The sequence below is a fragment of the Monodon monoceros genome, unplaced genomic scaffold (assembly GCF_005190385.1).
Source record: "Monodon monoceros isolate NGI ecotype Baffin Bay Population unplaced genomic scaffold, NGI_Narwhal_1 Super_Scaffold_2, whole genome shotgun sequence".
In the NCBI taxonomy this organism is placed as follows: Eukaryota; Metazoa; Chordata; class Mammalia; order Artiodactyla; family Monodontidae; genus Monodon; species Monodon monoceros.
Window position 1 is genome coordinate 98,068,118 of NW_021703776.1, and position 25,589 is coordinate 98,093,706.

At 41.8% G+C, this 25,589-nt stretch overlaps 1 protein-coding gene across 1 annotated transcript; it reads right to left on the bottom strand.

Annotated features, from left to right (window-relative positions):
• Positions 1-1,658: 1,658 nt before the first annotated feature.
• ZNF786 (zinc finger protein 786) lies at positions 1,659-18,914 on the bottom strand. Its single transcript, XM_029234420.1, has 4 exons — positions 18,767-18,914; positions 9,831-9,957; positions 5,529-5,681; positions 1,659-4,174 (listed from the first exon to the last, which is right to left on the bottom strand). Exons 1-4 carry the CDS (start codon positions 18,782-18,784, stop codon positions 2,355-2,357), a joined length of 2,118 nt encoding a protein of 705 aa, XP_029090253.1. The 5' UTR covers positions 18,785-18,914; the 3' UTR covers positions 1,659-2,354.
• Positions 18,915-25,589: the final 6,675 nt, after the last annotated feature.

Below are 25,589 nucleotides of genomic sequence, written 5' to 3' on the forward strand. Positions count from 1 at the left end.
TTTGGGCGGGAAAGGAAGAGAAGTTTTAGGAACCTGTGCTTATAATACCTTCCTTCCCAGAAATCCCTCTACTTGTTAAACACCACTCTGGTATCTTTTTCATTTGTAGCGTGGGCAGCCTAGGGTACTGGGGTTTAGTTGGGTCGTGCCCTTTTTCTCAACTTCCTCCAAAACCCTTCCAGTTTCTAACAAAATTCAAACACTCTGGATCTTTTACTATCTCTGAGATCCTCCAATTATAACAGGAAATATGTGAGAACACCGAACTAGAGGCCCGAGCCTTCAGTCTCCCTCAAAGCCTCTACATGATTCATTGCCACATCCTCCTCCTCCCCTCCCCCAGCACAGGCCCCCTTCTCCTCCCCCTCCCCCACTACGGACCCTGCTCCTCCTCGCCCTCCTGCTCCCTCACCACAGGCCCTCGTCTGCAGCAGGGGCCACGGCCTTCTTTCCTCACGCACTGTGAGGTCAACTGCCTCATGAACACAGCAGACATAGCCATGTGTGTCTAGTGATTACAAACCTGCCTAAATCGTATCACCTCTTAATAGCATCAGTCACCTCTGTTAGTGTCCTATCACGTGAGAGAAAAGGGTGCTCTAAAACCAATTAAAGATTTATTCTGACTTAAAGTTCTGTTTTGTCACCTGAAACTGAGGGCGTTCACCCCTGATATTCTGTCTTAGACTAAGGGCTACTTGGCTGGAGCCAGGACTGTTCTTCAGTAATATTTTCCAGAATGAGTCCTGTAGAACTCTACTGATGTCCACAAGATCATAGTGGGGTTTTTTTGGGGGAAAAAAAAGACAGAAAGGAATCCCAAGGTCAAATATATTCAGAATATACTACACATTATGTCTTCCTCTTGAGAGTCATAGACTCTGTGTGTGTGTAGTGGGGAACTGTTTAACTTATTTACTTGGAGCTAGTGTTGCAGAGAAAATCATCTTGAACTATTGCTTTATAGTAATGTCTATTACAGTTTACTGACATCTCATTTTCTATCATCCCTAGAATTTCAGCTCAGTCATTCTTTTAAATGAAACATAAACCCTCTGAAAGTCAGGAATTCTCTGGATGGAATACAACTCTGTCCCTGAGGTATAAACATTCTGTGCTCACACAGCCTTCACCTAGTGTAACAAATGGGGTATTTTCCTCGACTTCTATTTGTATTATGTTTACTTTGAACGTTTCCTTGAAAACTCTCTACATGAAACTGTTGTTGCCTGTCAGGCTCCCTAATAAAGCTGTTTAGCTTTGGTATTTTGTCTTAACTCAGACTTTAGTCATCTGCCTAGAAAGTCACTCTTGGGAATCTCAGTCACTCTCTCAGTTACAAACAGCACCTGTGTTCTGGAACTCCCAAATCTACCTCCTGTCCCAATCTCTTATCTAAACTCTAGCTAACCCCCCTCCGTGGGGTGGGATAAATCAGGAGTTTGGGATACTATGTATAAAATAGATAATCAACAAGCACCTACTGTATAGCACAAGGAACTATACTCAGTATTTTATAATAACCTGTATGGGAAAAGAATCTGAAAATAAAATAGGTATATACGTATGTATAACTGAATCACTTTGCTGTACACCTGAAACTAACACATTGTAAAGCAACTACACTTCAATTTAAAAAAACAAAACTCTAGTCCCATACAACTTAGCACCTTTGGTTTTATTTTCTTCAACCCAGATTAATCAAATTTTGCTTGAATTATCAGCTTTTCCTTAAGGGTAACCATGCATAATCACTATGAAACCTGCTGTGAAACTTCAGCATTCACACAGACAAACCATGAGTCGGAGAACTCATTTTGTTGCTATTAGCTTCAAATAAGTCAAAACCAAATCCTATCATATCAGGCCTGCAACAGAAGTCGCTGGGTTAAACTCCCTGCTTATCATCATACTATGAAAAAAAGAAGAGTTGACATTTAACAGTCACCCCATCCTTTCAGCTTTGAGAACAGTACTGGAGGGATTTCCTGCTGTCTAAATTCAAGCTGGGATTTCAGAGTTAGCTTATTAGCACATTGGGGAAAATGACCGGTTAAGATGGTGGGAAGAACAAACCTATCTACTGTTTCTATCCACTGTTTTCTATCAATGGATAGAAAACACAGCTGGTGATGTTTTAAATGAGAATCTTTGTGGTTTCTCACATGCCTAACCTGTATTACATTCTTGCTCAAAAAAGGGCCCCTGTTCCTTCCATCTGTCTTACCAGATTTTGGGTTTGGCTGTGCTGGCTGTGGACTCCCTGGCAATACCAACTCTGCTGACCGCTTTGGGTGCCCTACTCGGCCTCAAATCCAGTCGGCCTCGATCACCGCAGGGCGCCCTACTCGGCCTCAACTCCAGTCGGCCTCAATCATCGCAAACAGTTGGCTGAGCCTTTGCTTAACGTCAGGCTCACTGGGGGCACGACAGGACTTCGTGTGCACTCTGATGTGTTCGGTGAGTTTCGACTTATAAATGAAGCCCTTGCCGCAGTCTGCACAGGCGAACGGCCTGTCGGGCCTGTGGATGCGCTGGTGCCGAAGCATGTGGCCCCTTTCCCGGAAGTTTTTATCGCACTCGGGGCAGCGGAAAGGCCTCTCACCGGTGTGCAGGCCCTGGTGGCTGAGCAGCTGCGCCTTCAAGCGGAAGCTCTTGTCGCACTGGGGACACTGAAAGGGCTTCTCGCCTGTGTGTGTCCTGATGTGCTCCACGAGCTTGGACTGCTTGGCAAAGCCTTTGCCACACTCGCAGGAGAAGGGCATCCGGCCGCCGTGCAGCAGCCGGTGCGCCTTCATGTCGGCCTTCACGCGGTAGCTCTTGCCGCAGTCGGGGCACGGGAAGGGCCTCTCGCCCGTGTGCAGGCGCTGGTGGCTCCGCAGCTGCCCCTTGAGACGGAAGCGGCGGCTGCAGTCGGGGCAGCCGAAGGGCCGCTCGCCGCTGTGCACGCGGAAGTGCTCGGCCAGCTTGGACGGCCGCGTGAAACCCTTGCCGCACTCCGCGCACTGGAAGGGCCGCTCGCGGCTGTGCGTGCGCTCGTGCGCCTTCAGGATGCCCTTCAGGCGGAAGCTCTTGCCGCACTCAGGGCAGCCGAAGGGCCGCTCTCCGCTGTGAACCCGCAGGTGCTCGCGCAGCTTGCACGGGTGGGCGAAGTCGCGGCCGCACTCGCCGCAGGAGAGCGGCCTCTCGCCGCCGTGCCTCCTCAGCCGGAAGCCCAGGCCGCACTCCGGGCACGCAAAAGGCTGCTCGTCTGACTGCAGCCGCCGGTGGAGCCTCAGCCGCCCGTGCTGGCGGGAGGCCCGGCCGCACTCGGCGCACCGGAAGGGCCGCTCTGCGCTGTGCACGTGGGTGTGGTCTGGAAGCCCGCACTGCGGGGAGGAGCGCCGGCCGCACGGGCCGCAGGAGGCCAACCTCTCCGCGCCGGGGCCGGGCTCGAGAGCCTCCGGGCGCTCCTCGCCAGCCGGGCTCAGGCCCGGCTTCTCTCCCGAGTGCGGGAGCTCAGCCTGCTCGGAGGCGGCCCTGGCACCCTCTCTCCGGGAGCCTGACCTCTCCGCGCCGGGAGGGCCCCGGGGGCCTCGCTCGCCGCAGCCGGGACACTGGGAAGGCCTCGGCCCCGCGCGCAGGTGGTGGGCGTACACTTCACATTCGCTGCCCAGCAGCTGGCTCTCCTCAGGGTGGATTGACAGGGGTCTAAGCAAACACTTCCGGTGGAAGCCCCGCCCACATTCTGGACAGCGGAAGTGCCTCTGTCCCCGAGGGATGCTCACTGGCTGTTGTGCCTCGGTTTGTTTGCGCAATTGATTCCAGGCCCTGTGTGGCAGGTCCTTCGAGTGGCTCCCCTGGTGCTGCTCTGAGAGGTTTTTCCAAAAGCCTTCCCCACAGACAGGGCAAGGGTGCTGGAGGCCCTCCCCAGAGGTTTCCTGGAAGCCTGGGGGACCGAGGGTCCTGGGACTTAGGATTGTGCCTCTTTGGGTGGGTTCCCTGGAGCTGTGGACTACTGGAACTAGAGCCCGAGTATCATGTCTTTGTGGATTCAGGAGGGCGACGACTTGGTCAGGCCTGAAGGAAACATCTTCACTTTTTCCTAATAAGGGTTCAGAGGAACGCTGGCTCTGAAGAGGATCTACTTGGAAATGGCAGTGGGCTTCTCCTGGTTTCACAGCTTGCTGGCTTCCTGAAATTGAAAAGAAAACTTCAGTCAGTATCCCAGCCTGTGACATGACCAAGGCTTATGAACCGGCAGCTCCTTTCAGTGGGGTCAGTTTCATGACCAGGAGTTTGGTGAGAGTCTGCTGAAATTAAACTGAACAGACCTATCTTAGAATAATATTGAAAAGAGAACATGTAAGTCACAAATGCAGGGCCTAAGCTTTGGAATCAGACTGGGTTCGAATCCCATTTGTCCACTGTGCAAGCTTTGTCAAACTCATCTCTGGCTTCAGTTCCTTCTCCTGTAGAAATGGAAACAATACATAAGATTGTTGTGAGAACTGTATGAGTTAACGTGGGTAAAGGGCTTAGCGTGGGCCTGGCACACTGCATGTTCCCTGTAAATGTTCACCATTATTATGACCTCAGGGCCACCAGACTTGTCCCATTTGGATGTGCAGACATTCCTGGAGTCAAAAAATAATGACAGGGACTTCCCTGGCAGTCCAGTGGTTAAGACTTCACCTTCCAGTGCAGGGGGTGCAGGTTCAATCCCTGGTCAGGGAGCTAAGATCTCACATGCCTCCTCGCCAAAAAACCAAAACATAAAACAGAAGCAGTATTGTAACAAATTCAATAAAGACTTAAAAAAAGATAAAATAATGACGGCAGTGTTACTGACAGGCCCTGGCTAACACTATGATTCCGTATACTCCAGGAGCTGTCCTAAGACCAGATGTTCCTCCCTCCTCGTCTCTATTCCTACCAACCTTGTAAAAAGGTTTCTTGGAAGAATTGCTAACAGACAGTAAAAAGTGAAATAATTTGTGAAGAAAAACTCTTTTACTCTCCTGAAAGAAGCAGCTAAAAATTAAACTACTGACAACATTTCTTGGAATGATGCTCCCATTTGACTTTCTCTTTCCATACTTTAATACTGACCCTTAAGAATCCAAAAATCTCAGACTCTCCCATCATGACAAGAAACAAAAGAGGAGTCTCTATTCCTCCCCCCACTACTAAGAATGCCTCATATTTGCTGAACTCTTACTGTGCTGCCAGGTATCATTGTGACAGTTTACATACATTAACCCATTTAATCCTATAATGTAGGTACTTTAATTATCTTCACTTTATAGGTCAGGAAACTGAAATACTATGAGGTTGAATAACTTGCCCAAGGTCACCTGGAAAAGGCAAGATTCAGACTCAGGATCCAGAACCCACAATCCTAACAACTATGCTTTACTGCCTTTCTCTAGAATATACCAGGTGTTAAGCCTCAGTCCAGTCAAACAGGAAGTCAGGGTCAGAGAACTGGAACTAAGAAACCTGAATGGGATGTCTTAAGGACAGGGCCCTGATTTCTTAATACTCACCCACAAACAGTTGTCCCTCAATAACTGGATCCAAATGCAAATCAGCAGAGGTGCAAATTATGTTTCCTGATTTCTGTGATTCTCCCCAGATCCTGAAGAGTTCTCTCCCCTGTTCAAGCCAGGATATTAGTTCTGGTTTGGGAAGTCCATCACCTGTACAGAAAAGTCAAACAGGGTAGTTCGGTTTCCTTGAGCACTAAATTTAAAACACAATGAGCTGTTTTTAAATTCTCAAATTTACTCCTGGGAAAATGTATGAGAAGAGATTTTTAAAAATAGATTATAGGTTTACACAAAGAAAAGCAGAACTGCCCACACATTATAACAGTGGGTTCCTAATCTACCTGGACCTGTTAGATGACTCTGTGTTTGATTTTGTCTTGGTCCCAATATATCTAGCAATGCTGCATTTTGTCACAGGTTTCTTAAAACTCACCAGTATTGTGCTTTGAGAACTGTGGGACAACCCCTGAGACAACCGGAGATATCTTGGGAATAGGGGGTATATGAAAATAAGAACTGGAGCTTCAGCTAAAATATTCTGAGAAGTACTTCCAGTGACAGTGCTAATCACAACCTAAAATACAGTTGAGTTCTGCTAGAATAGAAGGGGGTTGCAATGAATGAAATGAACGAATTAAAATATTACAAGATACCCATTTCCCTGTAAAAACTGTTTACGCTGTGTATTTTCAAGTAAAACTTTCTTTCAGTAATATATATATTTAAAAGAACCAAAAGTATGCTTCATGGATTGCTAAAGGGAGATTAGTAGATGGTCCAAATCAGAGAAAGAGGATAAGCTGGGCAATGCTGAGGGATTTTAGGGATAAAATGTCAGAGTGACATATACATTAGCCCTCTGAAATCTGACTTCAACCCCAAAAGAATTCCAAGGCTGCTCTCATGAAAAAAGGAATCACTGTCTTTTATTTAAATCCATACACCTAAAACAAATATCATATAATATCGCTTATATGTGGAATCTAGAAAAAAGGTACAGATGAACTTACTTGCAAAGCAGAAATAGAGACACAGATGTAGAGAACAAACATGTGGATACCAAGGGGGGAAGGGGAGGTGAGATGAACTGGGAGATTGGGATTGACATATATACACTACTATATATAAAATAGATAACTAATGAGAACCTACTGTATAACACAGGGAACTCTACTCAGTGCTCTGTGGTGACCTAAATGGGAAGGAAATCTAAAAAAGAGGGGATATATGTATATGTATAACTGATTCACTTTGCTGTACAGCAGAAACTAACACAACATTGCAAAGCAACTATACTCCAATAAAAATTAATTAAAAAAATAAATCCATACACCTATTCTCAGTCTTCATCTGGGTTGAACTCTCAGCATCTTTTAAAATAAAACAATTTTTCAAAAAAAAATTAAGAAAGCAAGTCCATTTACAAGAACATCAAAAAGAGTAAAATACTTAGGAAAAAATTTAATAAAAGAAACATAAGACTTACACAATACAAATCATAAAATGTTGTTCAAAGTAATTTTAAAAGTCCTAAAAAAAAAAGTACTAAATAAATGAAATGATATCCCATGTTCATGAATTGGAAGACTTAGTACTGTTAAGATGACCATATTCCCCAAACCCCATCTGCCTTTTTTTTTTTTTTGGCAGAAATTGACAAACTGATCCTAAAGCAATGGTAATTAAAACAGTGTGGTACTGGCATAAGACTAGACATATATAGATCCATGAAACGGACTTGAGAATCCAGAAATAAACTCTGACATTTACTGTTAATTGGTTTTCCAAAAGGGTGCCAAGATAATTCAATGGGGGAAAGAATAGTCTTTTCAACAAATGGTGTAGGGACAACTGGATATCCATATGCAAGAGGCTGGATCCCTATATCACACAGTGTGAAAAAATTAACTCACAATGGATCAAAGAAGGATAAAAAAGGATCAAAGACCTAAATATAAGCACTAAAACTATAAAACTCTTAGAAGAAAACATAGGAGTGGATCTTTGTGACACTGAATTAGGCAATGGCTTCTTAGATATGACACCAAAAGCTCAAGCAACAAAAGAAAAAATAAACGGGAATTCATCAAAACTTAAAACTTTTGTGCTTCAAAGGACTCCATCAAAAAGGGAACAGGGGGCTTCGCTGGTGGCGCAGTGGTTGAGAGTCCGCCTGCAGATGCAGGGGACATGGGTTCGTGCCCTGGTCCAGGAGGATCCCACATGCCGCGGAGTGGCTGGGCCCGTGAGCCATGGCCACTGAGCCTCCGCGTTCGGAGCCTGTGCTCCGCAACGGGAGAGGCCACAGCAGTGAGAGGCCCGTGTACCACAAAAAAAAAAAAAAGGGAACAGGTAACCCAAGAAACGGAGAAAATATCTGCAAATCATATATCTGATAAGGGTTCAGTATTCAGAACAAATAGAGAACACTTATAACCCAACAATAAAAAGACAAATAGCCCACTATAAAAATGGGCAAAGTATTTGAATAGACATTTCTTCAAAGAAGATACACAAATGAAAAGATGCTCAACATGATTAACCATTAAGGAAATGCAAAACAAACCCACATTGATACACCACTTCACATCCATTTGATCTTTTGTTGTTTCTTCATTGCTGCGCGTGGGCTTTCTCTAGTTGTGTTGAGCAGGGGCTACTCTTCACTGTGGTGTGTGGGCTTCTCATTGCAGTGGCTTCTCTTGTTGTGGAGCACAGGCTCTAGGAGCATGGGCTTCAGTAGTCATGGCTCGTGGGCTCTAGAGCGCAGGCTCAGTAGTTGTGAAGCACGGGCTTAGTTGCTCCACGACATATGGGATCTTCCCAGACCAGGGATCAAACCCATGGCCCCTGCACTGGCAGGCGGAATCTTAACCACTGCACCACCATAGAAGTCCACATCCATTTGATCTTGATGCTTGGAACATTCTTTTTGGGTGACACAGGGTTCATGTCACAAGATTATTTTTCTTTTCTCTATTGATTCAATTACTTTAATTGGTTCTTCACTAACAATGAAAATAATGTAATATCTTGTATTAATGTTTCAGAAACACTGTATAGAAACTGGAAATCTTAATTATGTCAGACGCTGTCAAGAGAAGTGGAGGGAATATAGGAGAACTAATTACCTTCGTAGACTGAAAGATAAAGAGATATAATGTAAAGTTCATGAAACATGATCTAGAAGTTTATTATTTAAATTATAAAGGTGGCCAACAGAGGCATTAAAAAACTATCAGGGGCTTCCCTGGCAGTCCAGTGGTTAAGACTCCACACTGCCAATGCAGGGGGCATGGGTTTGATCCCTGGTTGGGGAACTGGGATCTCACAAGTCACGCAGTGGCCAAAAGATAAAACAACAACAAATATGTGTGTGTGTGTGTGTGTGTGTGTGTGTGTGTGTGTGTGTGTGTGTATGGAACAAATTGGAAAGAAATATTTGTAACATAGATAATAAAATTTTTTTTTAAAGTTAAAAAAATTTAAAAAAACTATCAAAATTTCAGAAGAAGGGGGAAAAAGGAGATAGAAGAGGGATAGTATAAGTAAGTGAAACCCTCATTTTTCACAGTAAGGAGTTAAACTCAATAACCAAGAAATACAGGTGTAAGCACAATAGACTGTAGTAAACTGCAGTAAAAACTAAAACAGAAATGATTAACATGGTTGCCTTTGGGGAATTAACTGAGTGAGGGGTGAGGCAAGAGACTTATCATTCATTTTGATGCTTCTCCAAACAGACTGATTTTTTAAAAACCATATTTAATAGTAAAATACAAAGACTAAGTAAGCAAAAAGACTAAAAAGAACACCATTACCGTAACCATGCAGAAACAACTGCGGGTAAACACCTATGTATAGCCTTCCAAAATCTCATTGCAGGGGAAAATAACATTAGCTTTTCTGAGGTATATGGACACCACTGTAAAAGTTGACAGGTAGGAACATCCTAGGTTAAAGATATACAGGGTACTTTATGGATATAGGCAAGGTATGTATCCAGGTTGAAAAATCATGGCAACCTGTAAGTATATAGTGATTAAAAGCCCTGACATATATTTAGTCATCTCTGACCACCTTACATTACATGCTGTCACAAATATTCTCATGTAGCAACATCTACCCTTGAGTAAGGATTAGCAATGCTTACAGATATTAACAAAAGACTCTGCATAAAAATGCCTTTCTGAGTTAATTTCTGAGAAATCTGGCTACCTGACAAACAGGAGTATGGAGTGACTGAAATCCCTAACAGGACCCAGTTCCATGCCTCAGCCACAGTTAAACACTTCTTACCTAGAGAAACAAGAATCTCATAATTGGTTCTCATTACTTGCTTGTAAAGCTCCTTCTGCCATGGCTCTAGATCCCGCCATTCTTGCTCGGAGAAATAAACGGCCACATCCTCAAAAGTCAGAGGTAACTGAAATTATAGGCATAATACACATGCAGTCATAATGGCTTCAAAACTCCAGTTCCTTTTCATCAATTTAAGAGTTTCGCAGTGGACAGTGTTTTTGTCCATTAGGCAGCGTCTTCCTTGGGAACTGCTCCTTCCCTGACTCCCATCATGTGGTTCTGTTGGTGACCATGACCACCCCCTTCCACTTGTTTCTCTATGCCTGTTCCAACTACATATGCATATGTATAGCATGGAACTCTTTCATTTTTCTTCTTCTTTTTTTGAACAAAAATGGGAACAAATCACTGTGTAACTTCTTTCACTTAACATGTCATCTTTCCAGGTCAATTTACATAGGCAAAATCGGTTTTTTGTTACTTGCATTATATTCCATGGGTACACATACTCCACTGATGACACATATATTGTTTCCATTTCCTTTATAAATTACCAACAATGCTCTGATATGCTTCCTTATATATTAGTGGTTTTACTTCTGGAGGAAAAGGCTAAATAAAAAGGAGAACTACTAAATCAAAGGATAGAAACATCTTCAGTTTACGAGATACCACTAGATTGCCTTCCAAAAAGAATCCAGCACTTTTACCCTTGCTAATAAGAGACATTTCTTTACACCTTTGCCAGCACAGGATGTTCTGAAACCTTATTTGTTTGTTTATTGGCCAACATGATAGGTAAAATATTCTATTTCATTGTTTTATTTATTTATTTATTTTTAGGCTTCTCTGTGAGCCATGCAGGATCTTAGTTCCCCCACCAGGGATTGAACCTGTGCCCCCTGCATAGGGAACGCGGAGTCTTAATCACTGGACCACCAGGGAAGTCCCCTGTACTTCATTATTTTAATTTGCATTCATTTGTGAGGCTCAGCAACATTTTCATATTTGGCGGGGAGGGGGGGTTCCACTTATCTTTGTGCATGCCTGTTCACATCCTTTGCTCAACGTTTTAGTGGGCTCCTATAATTTGAATTAACTTTCTTACATTAGGGTTAATAATCCTTTGACTAGTTAACAAACATTTTCTTCTAGTTTATCATTTGTATTTTGACTTTCTCTTCTGCCAAAGAGAACATTTTGACCTTTTTATTTAGTTAAAACCTGAGTATTTTCCATATTGTTTCCAGCTTTTACTTTCATTTTTTGTATTTGTCACAATCAAAAAATTATACAAATATTCCACTGAATTTTTTTCACAATTAGATTTGCAGCTTAATTCTACAGATGATATTGGTATCTTTACTTATGTACATATGGAATCTTTACTTATGTACATATGGACAGCCAATCACAGAACACTAATAAATGCACCACTCTTTCTCCTTAGATTGAAATCCTGACCTTCACCTTTGCATATATTAGATTTTCACATGTATGTGAATCTATATATTGTTATACTATCTATACATATCTGATTACAGTACCTATGCAATGTTATAAGTGCCCCCCACGCCCATTCTTTGTCAAGCTACTGCTGTTAATTTCTGGAACATTCATTCTTCCTTACAAATTCTAAAATAATTTTGTCCAGTTTAAAAAAAAGGTACATTGGGATTCAATTTTAATTAAATTTATATGTGTATTTAGGAAAGATTGAGCTCATCTAGGAACATGTTCTACCACTCATTTGATCTTGCTTCCTATCCTTTAATAAACTTAATGATTTTCTTCATAAATGTTCTGAATCTTTTTTATGAACTTTATTTCTGGTATTGTGTAGTTTTCCCAACAATTATAAATGGGACCACCTCTGCCACTTCAAATCATTACTACTAGTATTTTTAAAAAATTGATTTTTGTAAACTTATTTTATATCCAATTAATGTACCATATTTGTTTATCAATTCTAATAGTATTAAGTTTTTGGTGGAAACAATCATAGTTCTCAGATAATTTCCCCATCTCTTTTCAAAGTACGTGCACTGCTTTTACCTCATAGTGTTGTACTTACTAGAACCTCTTTTGTGGCTTCAGGGTTTAGTACCTTGATTTGGAAGACTTTCCCTATTCTAAAATTATAAAAGATATTCTGGTATATTATAACAGTAAGGCACATAATTCTTTTTCCAAAGAGATATTAAATTGTCACAAAACTTATTGACGATTCTTTTACCATTGTGTTGGGATCGCTTTTTCATAAACTAGTTTTCCATTTATACTTGGTTATATTTTTGTTCCACTGCTGGTTTTGTCTATTCTTGCTCCAATACTGGACTGTTTAATTCTTATAGTTTTATCAAATGATTTGCTATTTAAGAGGATATGGCCATCTACCACCACCTTGATCATTTTTTTAAAGGAAACTGTCTTGACCTTCCTTGTCTATTTTCTCTTCTAAATAAACAGGAGAAATATTTTCTCAAATTTATATAAATTCTATTGGGATTCTGATAGGAATATACTAAGTATATGAATTAATTTTGAGAGAAGTGGGTCTCTAAATTATGGGATCTTCCCATCCAGAAACATATATTTATCTAGATTTTAAAATTTTCTTTAGTAAAATTTATTGTTTTCTTCATATAGATCTTATATAATTCTTGACAGATTCATTCCTAGGGATTTTAGAGTTCTGGTTGCTACTATGAGAACTGAACTGAATAGGAATATACAAAGCACACACATGCATACCCTTCAAGCACCAGCTGCCTCAGATTACCCTGTCGTGAGCCCTACCTATTCACACCTGGTGTTACAACTTTCCATCTAATTTCAGATAATGTCCCTTCCACTACTTCACAATAACTCAAAAGCTCCATCCCTTCTTACATCCACTTCCACAGGCAAATTTCAGATTGTTTTTAAGGTAATTATTTCTTAATCATTTAACATGCATAAAACTGAGCTGTTTTTATTGTTTCTATCTTTTCTTTTTAACTTGTCACTGACAAACTTTTTGAGTGTTGTGTACCTAACCCCATTTCTCCCATAAGCTCTGTGGTTTTTACTGCATGATTTTGCATTGCACTGTGATTTTTAGAAATGCATATGATGTATGATGGCAGAATTCATTATTTTTAAAATGTTTTCCAAAAATGCTCAAAAAGCCTTCACTGTTTATTTCTTTAATCTTCAGAAGTGTGAAAGATCCAAAAAATTACAGAGTACATTATAACAAGCATCTGAGTATTTACCACTGATTTAACAAATTTAACATTTTTTCTTCAGATTTCCTTCTCAAGAAATTGAATTTGACAGATAAAACTCAAAGCCCCCTCGGTCCCCACTTCAATCTTATTCTTACACTCGGTCCTATTCACCTCCCTTCTGAGACACAACCATGTTGATGCATGTGGTAAGTTTTCAGCTCATGTTCTTAATTTTTTTAATATACATATGTATCTATAAATAATATATAGTATTGCTTTGTCTTTTATACACAAATACTTTATTATACTGCAACTTGCATTTTTCATGCAACATTTTGAGATCTGTCCATCTTGATATACATAGAACTGATTTATTTTAATTTTGTATAGTGTTCCATTGTCTGAATGTCACAATTTTTAATTCATTCTTTTATCCATTGACCATTTGCTTTTAGTTCTATGAACTGCCTGTTCATATCCTTTGCCTGTATTTTTATTGGGTTATTTGTCCTTTCATTTCTAAGATTTCTTTATATAATTTGTGTATTAACTGTTGACTACATTAGTTTACAAATACTTTCTCCTAGTGTATCTCTCAGCTTTTACTTTTACTTAAGCTGTCTTATATTTATATTGTATATAAATTTTCAATTGTAATACAATATATCAATCTTTTCTTAGTTCATTTTGCCCTTTGTGGTTTAAGAAATTTTCTTCTACACTAAGATTATGAAGATATCCTACATTTCCTTCCAAAAGACTGAAGTTTTACTTTTCATGTTTAGATTTTTAATTTATCTGGAACGTAATTTTTTTTTGGTATACAGCAATGATCTACCTTAGTGTTTTTTTCCAAATGGAGAAGTCAGTTGTCCCAACACCACTTCTGAAGTTCTCCGAATTAGATTCCTAGGGCTGCTGTCACAAAGTACCACAAACTTGGCGGCTTAAAACAATAAATATTTATTCTCTCATAGTTCTGGTAGTTAGAAATCTGAAATCAAAGTGTCAGCAGAGCTATGCTCTCTCTGACGCCTTTAGGGGAGAATCTGTTCCATGCCTTTCCCTTTGCTTCTGGTGGTGGTTGTTGATACTTGGCATTTCTCAGCTTGCAGCTGCATAGTTCCATCTCTGCCTCCACTGTCACAGGGCCTTCTCCCTTTGTGTGTCTGGGTCTCTGTGACTCTGCTCCTCTTCTTATAAAGACACCACTCATGATGGATTAAGAACCTGTCCTACTCCAGTATGATCTCATCTTAACGAATTTCATCTGCAGCAACCCTACTCCTATTTAGGTCACAATCTGAGGTCCGGGGAAGTACATGTATTGGGGGAGACACTATTCAACTCAGTAGTCTGCTCTGGGGTCCTCTTTGGGTTTCTTCTGCTCCATGTGTCTACCCCTGCACAAAACAGTACTAATTCTATGGATTTACTGTAAATTTTATTATCTGCTAGGGCAAGTCCCCCTGTTATTCTTCTTTTCGGCATCATATTTTGACCTTTATTTTTCCAAACGAAATTTAGAATCCGCTTATATAATTTACAAAAATCTTATTGCCATTTTGATGAAGTTGCAGTAAATTTATATATTAACTTGGAAGGAAAGTATCATCTTTATTATATTTACTCTTCCCATTTACTGGCATGATTTACCTCCTGTTTACAGGCATATCTCATCTTATGTGCTTTGTGCTTTGTAAAAAATGCAGGTACTGCATTTTTTACAAACTGAAGGTCTGTGGCAACCCTGTGTCGAACAAGCCTATTGGTGCCATTTTTCCAACAGCATTTGCTCACTTCATGTCTGTGTGTCACTTTTTGGTAATTCTCACAATATTTCAAACTTTTTCATTATTATTGTATTTGTTATGGTGATTTGTGATCAGTGATCTTTGATGTCACCTTTTTTTTTTTTTGACTGTGTTGGGTCTTCATTGCTGTGCGCGGGCTTTCTCTAGTTGTGGCGAGCGGGGGCTACTCTTCGTTGCGGTGCACAGGCTTCTCATTGCCGTGGCTTCTCTTGTTGCGGAGCATGGGCTCTAAGTGTGCGGGCTTCAGTAGCTGCGGCACGTGGGCTCAGTGGTTGTGGCTCGCGGGCTCTAGAGCGCAGGATCAGTAGTTGTGGCGCACGGGCTTAGCTGCTCCACGGCATGTGGTATCTTCCCAGACCAGGGCTCAAACCCATGTCCCCTGCATTGGCATGCGGATTCTTAACCACTGCGCTACCAGGGAAGCCCTGATGTTACCATTTTAATTGTGTTTGGGTGCCATGAGCCGTGCCCATATAAGATGGCAAACTTAATCAATCCATGTATGTGTTCTGGGACTTCCCTGGTGGCGCAGTGGTTAAGAGTCCACCTGCCAATGCAGGGGACATGGGTTCAAGCCCTGGTCCGGGAAGATCCCACATGCTGTGGAGCAACTAAGCCCGTGTGCCACAACTACTGAGCCTGTGCTCTAGAGCCCGTGAGCCACAACTACTGAGCCCGCGTGCTGCAACTACTGAAGTCCACGCACCTAGAGCCCGTGCTCCGCAACAAGAGAAGCCACCTTAATGAGAAGCCCGCACACTGCAACCAAGAGTAGCCCCTGTTCGCTGCAACTAGAGAAAGCCCGCTCGCTGCAACTAGAGAAAGCCCGCGCGCAGCAACAAAGACCCAACACAGCCAAAAATAAATACATTTATCCAAAAAAAAGTTATTAAAAAAAATGTGTGTGTTCTGACTGCCCCACGGACTGGCCCATCTCTCTCCCTCTCCTCGGGCCTCTTTATTCCCTGAGATAGAACAATACTGAAATTAGGCCGCTTAATAACCCTACATTATTAAGTGTTCAAGTGAAAGGAAGAGTCACACATCTCTCACTTTAAATCAAAAGCTAGAAATGATTAAGCTTAGTGAGGAAGGCACATGGAAAGCTGAGACAGGCTGAAAAGCGAGGCCTCTTGTGTCAGTTAGCCAAGTTGTGAATGCAAAGGAAAAGTTCTTGAAGGAAATTAAAGTGCTACTCGGTGAACACACAAATGATAAGAAAGCAAAACAGCCTTACTGCTGATACAAAGCAAGTTTTAGTGGTCTAGAGAGAAGATTAAACCAGCCACAACATCGCCTTAAGCCAAAGCCTAATGCAGAGCAAGGTCCTAACTCTTTTCAATGCTATGAAGGCTGAGACGTGTGAGGAAGCTGCAGAAGAAAAGCGTGAAGCCAGCAGAGCACAGTTTATGAGGTCGAAGGAAAGAAGCCGTCTCCAAAACATAAATGTGCAAGGTGCATCAGCAAGTGATGGTGTAGAAGCTGCAGCAAGTTCTCCAGACCTAGCTAAGATAATTAATGAAGGTGGCTATACTAAACAACAGATTTTCAATATAGACAAAACAGCCTAATATTGGAGAAAGATATCTTCTAGGACTTTCATAGCTAGAGAGGAAAATCAATGCCTGGCTTCAAAGTTTCAAAGGACAAGCTGAGTCTCTGTTGGGAGCTAAATGCAGCTGGTGACTATAAGTTGAAACCCCTGTTCATTTACCATTCCAAAAATCCTAGGGCCCTTAACAATTATGCTAAATCAACTCTGCCTGTGCTCTAGAAATGGAACATCAAAGCCTGGGTGACAGCACAGCTGTTTACAACATGATTTACCAAATATTTTAAGCCCACTATTGAGACCTACTGCTCAGGAAAAAAGATTCCTTTCAAAATATTACTGCTCATTGACAATGCACTTGGTCACCCAAGAGTTCTGAAGGAGATATATAAGATTATGTTGTTTTCATGCCTGCTAACACAATATCCATTTTGCAGCCTATGGATCAAGGAGTAATTTCGACTTTTAAGTCTTATTATTTAAGAAATACCTTTCATAAGACTATAGTTGCTATACATAGTGATTCCTCTGATGGATCTGGGCAAAGTAAATTGCAAATCTTTTGGAAAGGATTTATCCTTCTAGATGCCACGAAGAACATTCATGATTCATGGGAAGAAGCTGAAATATCAACGTTAACAGGAGTTTGGAAGTTGACTCCAACCTTCATGGATGACTTTGAGGGGTTCAAGACTTCAGTGGAGGAAGTAACTGCAGATGTGGTGGAAACAGCAAGAGAACTAGAATTCGAAGTGGAGCCTGAGGGTGTGACTGAATTGCTGTAACCCCATGATAAAACTTTAACAGGTGAGGAGTCGCTTCTTATGGATGAGCAAAGACAGTGGTTTATCCAGATGGAATCTATTCCTGCTGATGCCATTTAGATTGTTGAAATGACAACAAAGGATTTAGAATATTACATAAACTTGGTTGATAAAGCAGTGGCAGGGCTCAAGAGGACTGACTCCAAATTTGAAAGAAGTGCTACTGTGGGTAAAATGCTATTAAACAGCATTGCATGCTACAGAAAAATGACTCCTGATGCAGCAAACTGCACTGTTGTCTTATTTTAAGAAATTGCCACATGCCAACCTTCAGTAACCACCACGCTGATCAGTCAGCAACCATCAACAAGGAGCCAAGACCCTCCACCAAGCAAAAAGATTACAACTTGCTCCAGGCTCAGACAATGATTAGCATTTTTAGCCAGCGTATTTTTAATTAAGGTTTGTACATTGTTTTTTAAGACTTAATGCTACTGCACACTTAACACACTACAGTACAGTATAAACATAACTTTTATATGCACTGAGAAACCAAAAATATCGTGACTTCCTTTACTGTGATACTTGCTTTATTGCAGCAGTCTGAAACCAAACCCAAAATATCCCCAAGGTATGCCTGTTATTAATAATTTTTGCTATAAAGGTGTTACAGGGGCTTCCCTGGTGGCGCAGTGGTTGAGAGTCCGCCTGCCGATGCAGGGGACACGGGTTCGTGCCTCGGTCCGGGAAGATCCCACATGCCGCGGAGCGGCTGGGCCCGTGAGCTATGGCCGCTGAGCCTGCGCGTCCAGAGCCTGTGCTCCGCAACGGGAGAGGCCACAACAGTGAGAGGCCCGCGTACCAAAAAAAAAAAAAAAAAGGTGTTACATATCTTTTATATATTTAGTCCTAGGAATTATGGTTTTTGTTGAGATTGTTAACGGTATCTTAAAAGTAATGATCTCATGAATTCATTTAGTAATCTGAAAAAATGCTCAATATGTAAGCTTATAGAGAAAAACATAAAACCTCAATTTCAACAAAACACTAAATAATCAAATAATGTGTACCTACTTAGGTTTTTATTATCTTCTTCCTTCCAACGTGTCCTCCTTCCTTCTTACACTCAACACAAACTTCAACACGTTAGCGTTAAATTCTGCCATTTAAGTCCCTGCCAACCATCATTTCAACCATTCAGAATATTAAATCTTTTCAAACACTTGTTCTAAATTCAGTAACTATAATGTAAAACTGGCTGAACTAGTTAACACGCATTGCCGGCCCCAGACCAACTTCGATCCTTTCTCTCATCCGCCCGTCTCACGCACAGGCGCCCCCGGCCCAGACTCCGCCAGTTCCACGATCGGCTTTGTTTAGGGCTTTAGACACGGACGAGCCCAGGAGGCGGCGGTCACCGGCTCAGTGCAGGGTCCAGACCCCACAGCAGGCGCTAAGCGCGACCCTCAGACCCCGCCCCACCCGTCCGCCTCCGCCCCGGGAGGACCCCAGGATGCCGGCCCGCCGAGCCGGAACCCGAGGACCCGCCCAGATCCCCGAGCCAGGCGTCCGCGCGGGGAGCCCCTCTTACCGGAGCTGGCTCGGCCATGGGCCCTCGCGGTCCCACCTGGCCCCGGACCGGGTTACAACCAAGCCAGAAGTCCCGGCTGCCCGCGGCACCTTCCCTGCGGCAGCGGCGGCTGCGGCCTCCCACCCCGCCGCTCCTCGCCGACCTGCAGGCCCAGCCCAGGCGCGGTGCACGCTGGGACTCGCGGCCGCTCTGCCCCACAGCGCCCCCCTGCGGCCGGGAGGAGCGAGCGCTGTCTGCAGTGGCAGCCCGCGCCGTGCAGACCGGTGTCAGTCGCAAGCCGCAGCCGTCCGGGGGTGACCGATCCTCGCACTCTCTTGGGGGACCCAGAGGAGGGAGACGGAGATGCAGACGGAAAGAGGGGGAAATGCAGCGTCAACTGCAAATGGATGGATAGTATACTCGCTATTAACTGAGACAGAAACAATGAGAGGGAGTACAGGGGTTTGATTCCTCCCCAAAGCGAACGCCAGTCAAGGATTAGGTTCAAGGGGTCATCTGTGAGGTGATCTCAGGAACCAAGTCAGGGAGGTGAGAAATCAAGGGGCATTAAGCATTAACGAGCAGGTCCCCCAGTCGGCAACTGGGAGTCCATTCTGCTGGGGACTCAGAGGGTGCAGATCATCCCTCAGAATGGTCCTGCCAAGGGTGAGGAGGCTGGGTATTCATCCTCAGGAAGTCAGGCAGAGTCATGACATCGCTGGCACCATGGACTTACATTAGGAACACGACTCATAGTCTATAAAATTCAAGAAATGGTCTATAACCTAAATATGAAGTGGATCTTTTTTTTTTTTTGCGGTACGCGTGCCTCTCACTGCTGTGGCCTCTACCGTCGCGGAGCACAGGCTCTGGACGCACAGGCTCAGCGGCCATGGCTCACGGGCCCAGCCGCTCCGCGGCACGTCGGATCCTCCCGGACCGGGACACGAACCGTGTCCCCTGCATCGGCAGGCGGACTCTTAACCACTGCACCACCAGGGAAGCCCTGAAATGGATCTTAAATTTACTCTGCCTTTCACTCTTAAGCAGCCAGTAAGGTTGAACTGCTTAGATATATGTAATTGCTATCCCTAACTTAAAGGTTTTCTTAAGGAACAACACTGTATATATACAATTTAGCAACAATAAAGCAAATTTTAAAAGAAGTGAAAGTTGTCCATAATTCTGGTATTCTAATGTAAATGCTCGATTTTGCTTCATATAGACTTCCAGTCTCTGTCCACAGACATGTTCTTTTTATATGGTTCTGAGACACATATAATTTTTTGCCTTTTTATCTTTCACTTACCATACCAAGGTTTTCCATATTTCTCATAATCTCATAATTATACTTTTAAATGGCTGCAATTTAAGGTAGTGTATTATTGCTAGGGCTGCCATACCAAAGTACCATGGACTGTTTAACCGCGGGTTAAACAACAGAAATTAATTTTCTCACAGTTCTGGAGGCCAGAATTCCAAGATCAAGGTGTCAGCAGTGTTTGTTTCCTCTGAGGACTCTCTCCTCGGCTTGCAGATGGCTGCGCTTCTCCCTGTGTCCTCCCATGGTTGTCCCTCAGTCTGGGTGTTCTCGGTCCCAATCTCCTCTTATAAGGACACCTGTCACATTGGATTAGGGCTGACCCATAACACCTTGTTTTACCTTAATTACCTTTTTAAAGGCCCTATCTCTAAATATAGTCACATTCTGAGGTACTGGGGGGTCAGGACTTCAACAAATGAATTTTAGGGGACTTCCCTGGTGGTCCAGTGGCTAAGACTGCGCTCCCAATGCAGGGGGCCTCAGGCTTGATTCCTGGTCAAGGAACTAGATCCCACGTGCCACAACCAGAAAGATTCCTCATACCACAACTAAAAGATCCCACATGCTGAAGCAAAGATCCCGCGTGCTGCAACTAAGACCTGGTGCAGTCAAATAATTTTTTTAAAGAATTTTTGGAAACACAATTAAGCCCATAACAGGTAGGGTAGTGTGAAGTATTTAGCGGCAGTTTAAAAATTTTGTGGCCGTAAATAATATTGCTTGAAAATTTTTACACACACAGTCTTAAGATACAAAAAGTACAAAGTGCAAAGGATAGACCAATACATTAAATTAGATTAAAATTTAAAACTTTGCTGAAAGGGAAAACCCTGCAACCTAGCATACTCTACCCAGCAAGATTATCCTTTAGAATTGAAAGAAAGTTAAAGAACTTCTCAGACAAGCAAAAACTGAGTTCATCAGCACTAAACCTACCCTAAAAGAAATGTTAAAGGGTCCTCTTTAAGTGGAAAAGAAGAGTCTATAACAAGAAGCAATAATCTAGAGGAAAGGAAAAATCCCACCAGTAAAGACAAATATATAGTATAGGCTGAGGATCAACCACTTAAGCTAGTATGAAGATTAAAAGACAAAAAATTGTAAAATTGACTATAACTACAATAATCAGTAAAGGGATAAACATGAAGTAGTAGAAGATGACATCAAAAACACAAGATGTGGGGGAGGCGAGGAAAAGTGGAGATCTTTTAGAATGTGTTTGAACTTAAATGACTACCTGGTTAAAACAAATAGATATTATTATAGGTAAACGTATATGACTCCTGTGTAACCACAAATCAAAAACCTACAATAGTTACACAAAAAAGGAGAGAGAATGGGACACAAGCATACCACTAAAGAAAATCATCAAACCACAAGGGAAGAAACTAAAGGGAGAAGGGAAGCACAGAGAACTACAAAAGCAACTGTAAAACAAGTAACAAATGGCAATAAGTACATACTTATCAATAATTACTTTAAATGTCAATGGACTAAATGCTCCAATCAAAAGACATCGGGTAGCTGATTGGACAAAAATAACAAGACCCATCTATATGCTGCTTACAAGAGACTAACCTCAAAGCTAAAGAAACACACAGACTGAAAGTGAGGAGATGGAAAAAGATATTTCAAGCAAATGGAAATGACAAGAAAGCAGGGGTAGCAATACCAATATCAGAAAAAATATACTTTCAAACCAAGTCTGTAACAAAAGACAAAGAAGGGTATTATATAATGATAAAGGGATCAATACAAGAAGAGGATATGACACTTGTTAACATATATGCACCCAATACAGGAGCACCTAAACATATAAAGCAAATATTAACAGACATAGAGGGAGAAATTGACAGTAATACAATAATAGTAAGGGATTTTAACACCCCACTTGCATCAATGGACAGAAGATCTGGAGATGCTCAACATTGCTAATTATGAGAGACAGGCAAATCAAAACCACAATGAGATATCACCTCACACCTGTCAGAATTGCCATCATCCAAAAGTCTACAAATAGCAAATGTTGGTGAGGATGTGGAAAAAAGGAAAACCTTTTACGCTGTTGGTAGGAATGGAAATCGGTGCAGCCACTGTGGAAAACAGTGTGGAGATTCCTCAAAAAAACTAAAAATAGAACTACCATATAATCCAGCAGTTCCACTATTGGGTATATATCAGAAGAAAATGAAAACACTAATTGGAGAAGATACATGAACCCCAATGTTCACAGCAGCACTATTTACAATAGCTAAGATACGGAAGCAGTGTAAGTGTCCATCAACAGAAAAATGGATAAAGAAGAAGTGATACACACCCACCCCCCCCCACACACACCCACCACACACACACTGTAATGTTACTCAGCCATAAAAAAGAATGAAAATCTGCCATTTGCAGCAATGTGGATGGACCTAGCGGGTATTATGCTTAGTGAAATAAGTCAAACAGAGAAAGACGAATACTCTCTATATTATCACTCATATGTGGAATCTAAAAAGTAAAATAAATGAATGATATAACAAAACAGAAATGGACTCACAGATATAGGGAACAAACTAGTGGTTACCAGTGTGAAGAGGGGAGAGGGGAGGGGCACGATAAGGGAATGGGATTAAGAGGTACAAACTACTATGTATAAATAAGCAACAAGCATTATTGTACAGCACAGGGAAATATAGCCATTAACTTGTAATAACTTTAAATGGAGTATAACCTATAAAAATATTGAATCACTATGTTGTACACCTGAAACTAATATAATATTGTAAATCAACTGTACTTCAATTTAAAAACAAGATTTAAAACTTGAGACCAAAAGACATGATAGAGTAACCAAAACTAGGTCACAGATTGGGAAAAAATATTTACAACACTGAATAGCATATAAATAAACATAAATAACTGCTAAAAATCATAGACTACCCTAGAGGAAAATGTGCAAAATTATGAATTCACAGAAAGGAAAAGAAAAACCGAATAGGCGATAAACACACGACAATGTTCCATCTCATTGTTAGTCAGGCAAATGCAATATCTGTTTATGAAGATGCACATACCCTATTATCCAGCAATTCTTATCTCAGAGCTATTTTTGCATATCAAAGAGCCATATCCTAGAATCTCTAAAGCAGCACCGTTTTAAAAGTAAAAACAGGAAAATAATTTAAATGTCCAATCACCCAGAGGATGGATATCTTGTGGGACTCAGTTCGTGTATGTGTGAGATGTGTGCAGTTAACTATTCCTGTCCAGCTGTTTTGCAGTTGCCTCTCCTGGAACCCTCAAATCCACAATTAAGTACTGTCAGCGGTTCAGTGCTTCTCCACCACGGTGTTGTTGGGTATATCACAGATCCACGCATTAAGCCAGAGAATGTCTTGGTTTGGATGGAGAAAATGTAAAACCAAGATCAAATCCATGCCCTCCAGGGGGCATGGCAGGAGAAGCAGGGAAGGTTTCAGTTGAATGTGGGGAGTGCTATTAGAGAGAGGTATTTAGAGGATGCTATGAAGAGATGAGCACGTGCCCAAAATGTTCCTGGTGTTGAGAGTGAATGGTGGATATGAAGGAGTTCAGAAGAAGAGACAGGAAAGGCATTCCAGAGGAAGCAGTCATGAGGATATGATGCATTTGGGAAAGATGAAAGTCATCTGGTAGGAGTGAAATTCATACTGTGAATAGGTAACAAGATTAGGCTGAAAAGGCAGGTCCAGTTCAGCTCAGAGGTTCTTTTATGTCATGTTAATGAGTTTGCATTTATTTTTAAATTTTTATTTATTTTTTGGCTGCACTGCCAGGCACGTGAGATCCAAGTTCCCCGAACAGGGATGGAACCCATGTCCCGCCCCCACAGTGGAAGCGCAGAGTCCCAACCACCAGAAGTCCCTAATTTATTTTTAATTTTTAAAAAATTTTATTGAAATACAGTTGATTTACAATGTTGTGTTAGTTTCAGGTGTACAGCAAAGTGATTCAGATATATGTATATCTGAATATAAATATATAATATTCTTTTCCATTATAGGTTATTAAAACATACTTAACATACTTCCCTGTGCTATACAGTAGGTCCTTGTTGGCTATCTATTTTATATTTTAATCCCAAACTCCTAATGTATCCTCCCGCTTTGGTAAGCATAAGTTTGTTTTCTATGTCCGTGAGTCTATTTCTGTTTTTTAAATTTGTTTTCTATGTCTGTGAGTCTACTTCTGTTTTTTAAATAAGTTCATTTGTATCATTTTTTAGATTCCACATGTAAGCAATATCATATGTTGTCTTTCTCTGTCTGACTTACTTCATATGATAAATCTCTAGGTCCATCAAGGTTGCTGCAAATGGCATTACTTCATTCTTTTTCATGGCTGAGTAATAGTCCATTGTGTATATATACCACATCTTCTTTATCCATTCATCTGTCGATGTACACTTAGGTGGCTTCCATGTCTTGGCTATTGTAAGTAGTGTTGCTATAAAACTGGAGTGCATGTATCTTTTCAAATGAGATCTTTCTGGATATATGCCCAGGAGTGGGATCGCTGGATCACATAACTCTTTTTAGTTCTTTAAGGAACTTCCATACTGTTCTCCATAGTGGCTGCACCAATTTACATTCCCACCAACAGTGTAGGTGGGTTTCTTTTTCTCCACACCCTCTCCAGCATTTATTCACAGACTTTTTAATCATGGCCATTCTGACTGGTGTGAGGTGGTACCTCATTGTAGTTTTGATGTGCATTTCTCTAATGATTAGCAATGTTGAGCATCTTTTCATGTGCCATCCTCATGTCTTCTTTGGAGAAATGAGTTTTCACTTATAACAAAATTGGAAACTTCTTAAAAATATCTTTTGAGAATAACATTAGAGTTGCATTTTAGAAAAACCAATTTGTCAGAAGAGTGATAATGTATTACTGGAAAAAGCCAGAGGCAGGGAAATCTGTTAGGAAAAACACTTGAAAGAAAAAAGTTTTTTGGGCTTCCCTAGTGGCGCAGTGGTTGAGAGTCCACCTGCCGATGCAGGGGACACGGGTTCGTGCCCCGGTCTGGGAAGATCCCACATGCCACGGAGCGGCTGGGCCCGTGAGCCATGGCCGCTGAGCCTGCGCGTCCGGAGCCTGTGCTCCGCAGCGGGAGAAGCCACAGCAGTGAGAGGCCCGCGTACCGCAAAAAAAAAAAAAGTTTTTCAAAAGTGAGCTTATATGGTGTCAGCAGAGATAGAGAAGGGCTTTTATTTGGGAGAAATTTAGTAGACTGGGTGTAGAAAAATCTAGGATCATTATCAAGTTTACAGCTCTGGAGATTAGTTATAATTTTGAGGTGAGAAAAATGGGAGTGTAAAGAAAAGAGGTATAGAGGGCTGGTACTGATCAGGAGTCTTATTCTGGGCAATCTGTGTTTGAGATGTCTGTGGAAGTCAGAAACAATCGGGAGGAATCTGGAAATATGAACATGGATTTATAGATTTAAAAGTCATCATCACCTCACAGAGAACAGAGGAAATTGCTGCACAAGGTGTG

Bases quoted from the DNA above. Each gene is read 5' to 3' on its own strand.
- ZNF786 (XM_029234420.1), bottom strand. The intron at 5,682-9,830 runs GTAAGAAGTGTT...TTTTCTGTACAG, and splicing joins TGAGATTCTTGTTTCTCTAG to GTGATGGACTTCCCAAACCA. The intron at 4,175-5,528 runs GTGAGTATTAAG...TTTCAATTTCAG, and splicing joins TGAGGGACAACTGTTTGTGG to GAAGCCAGCAAGCTGTGAAA.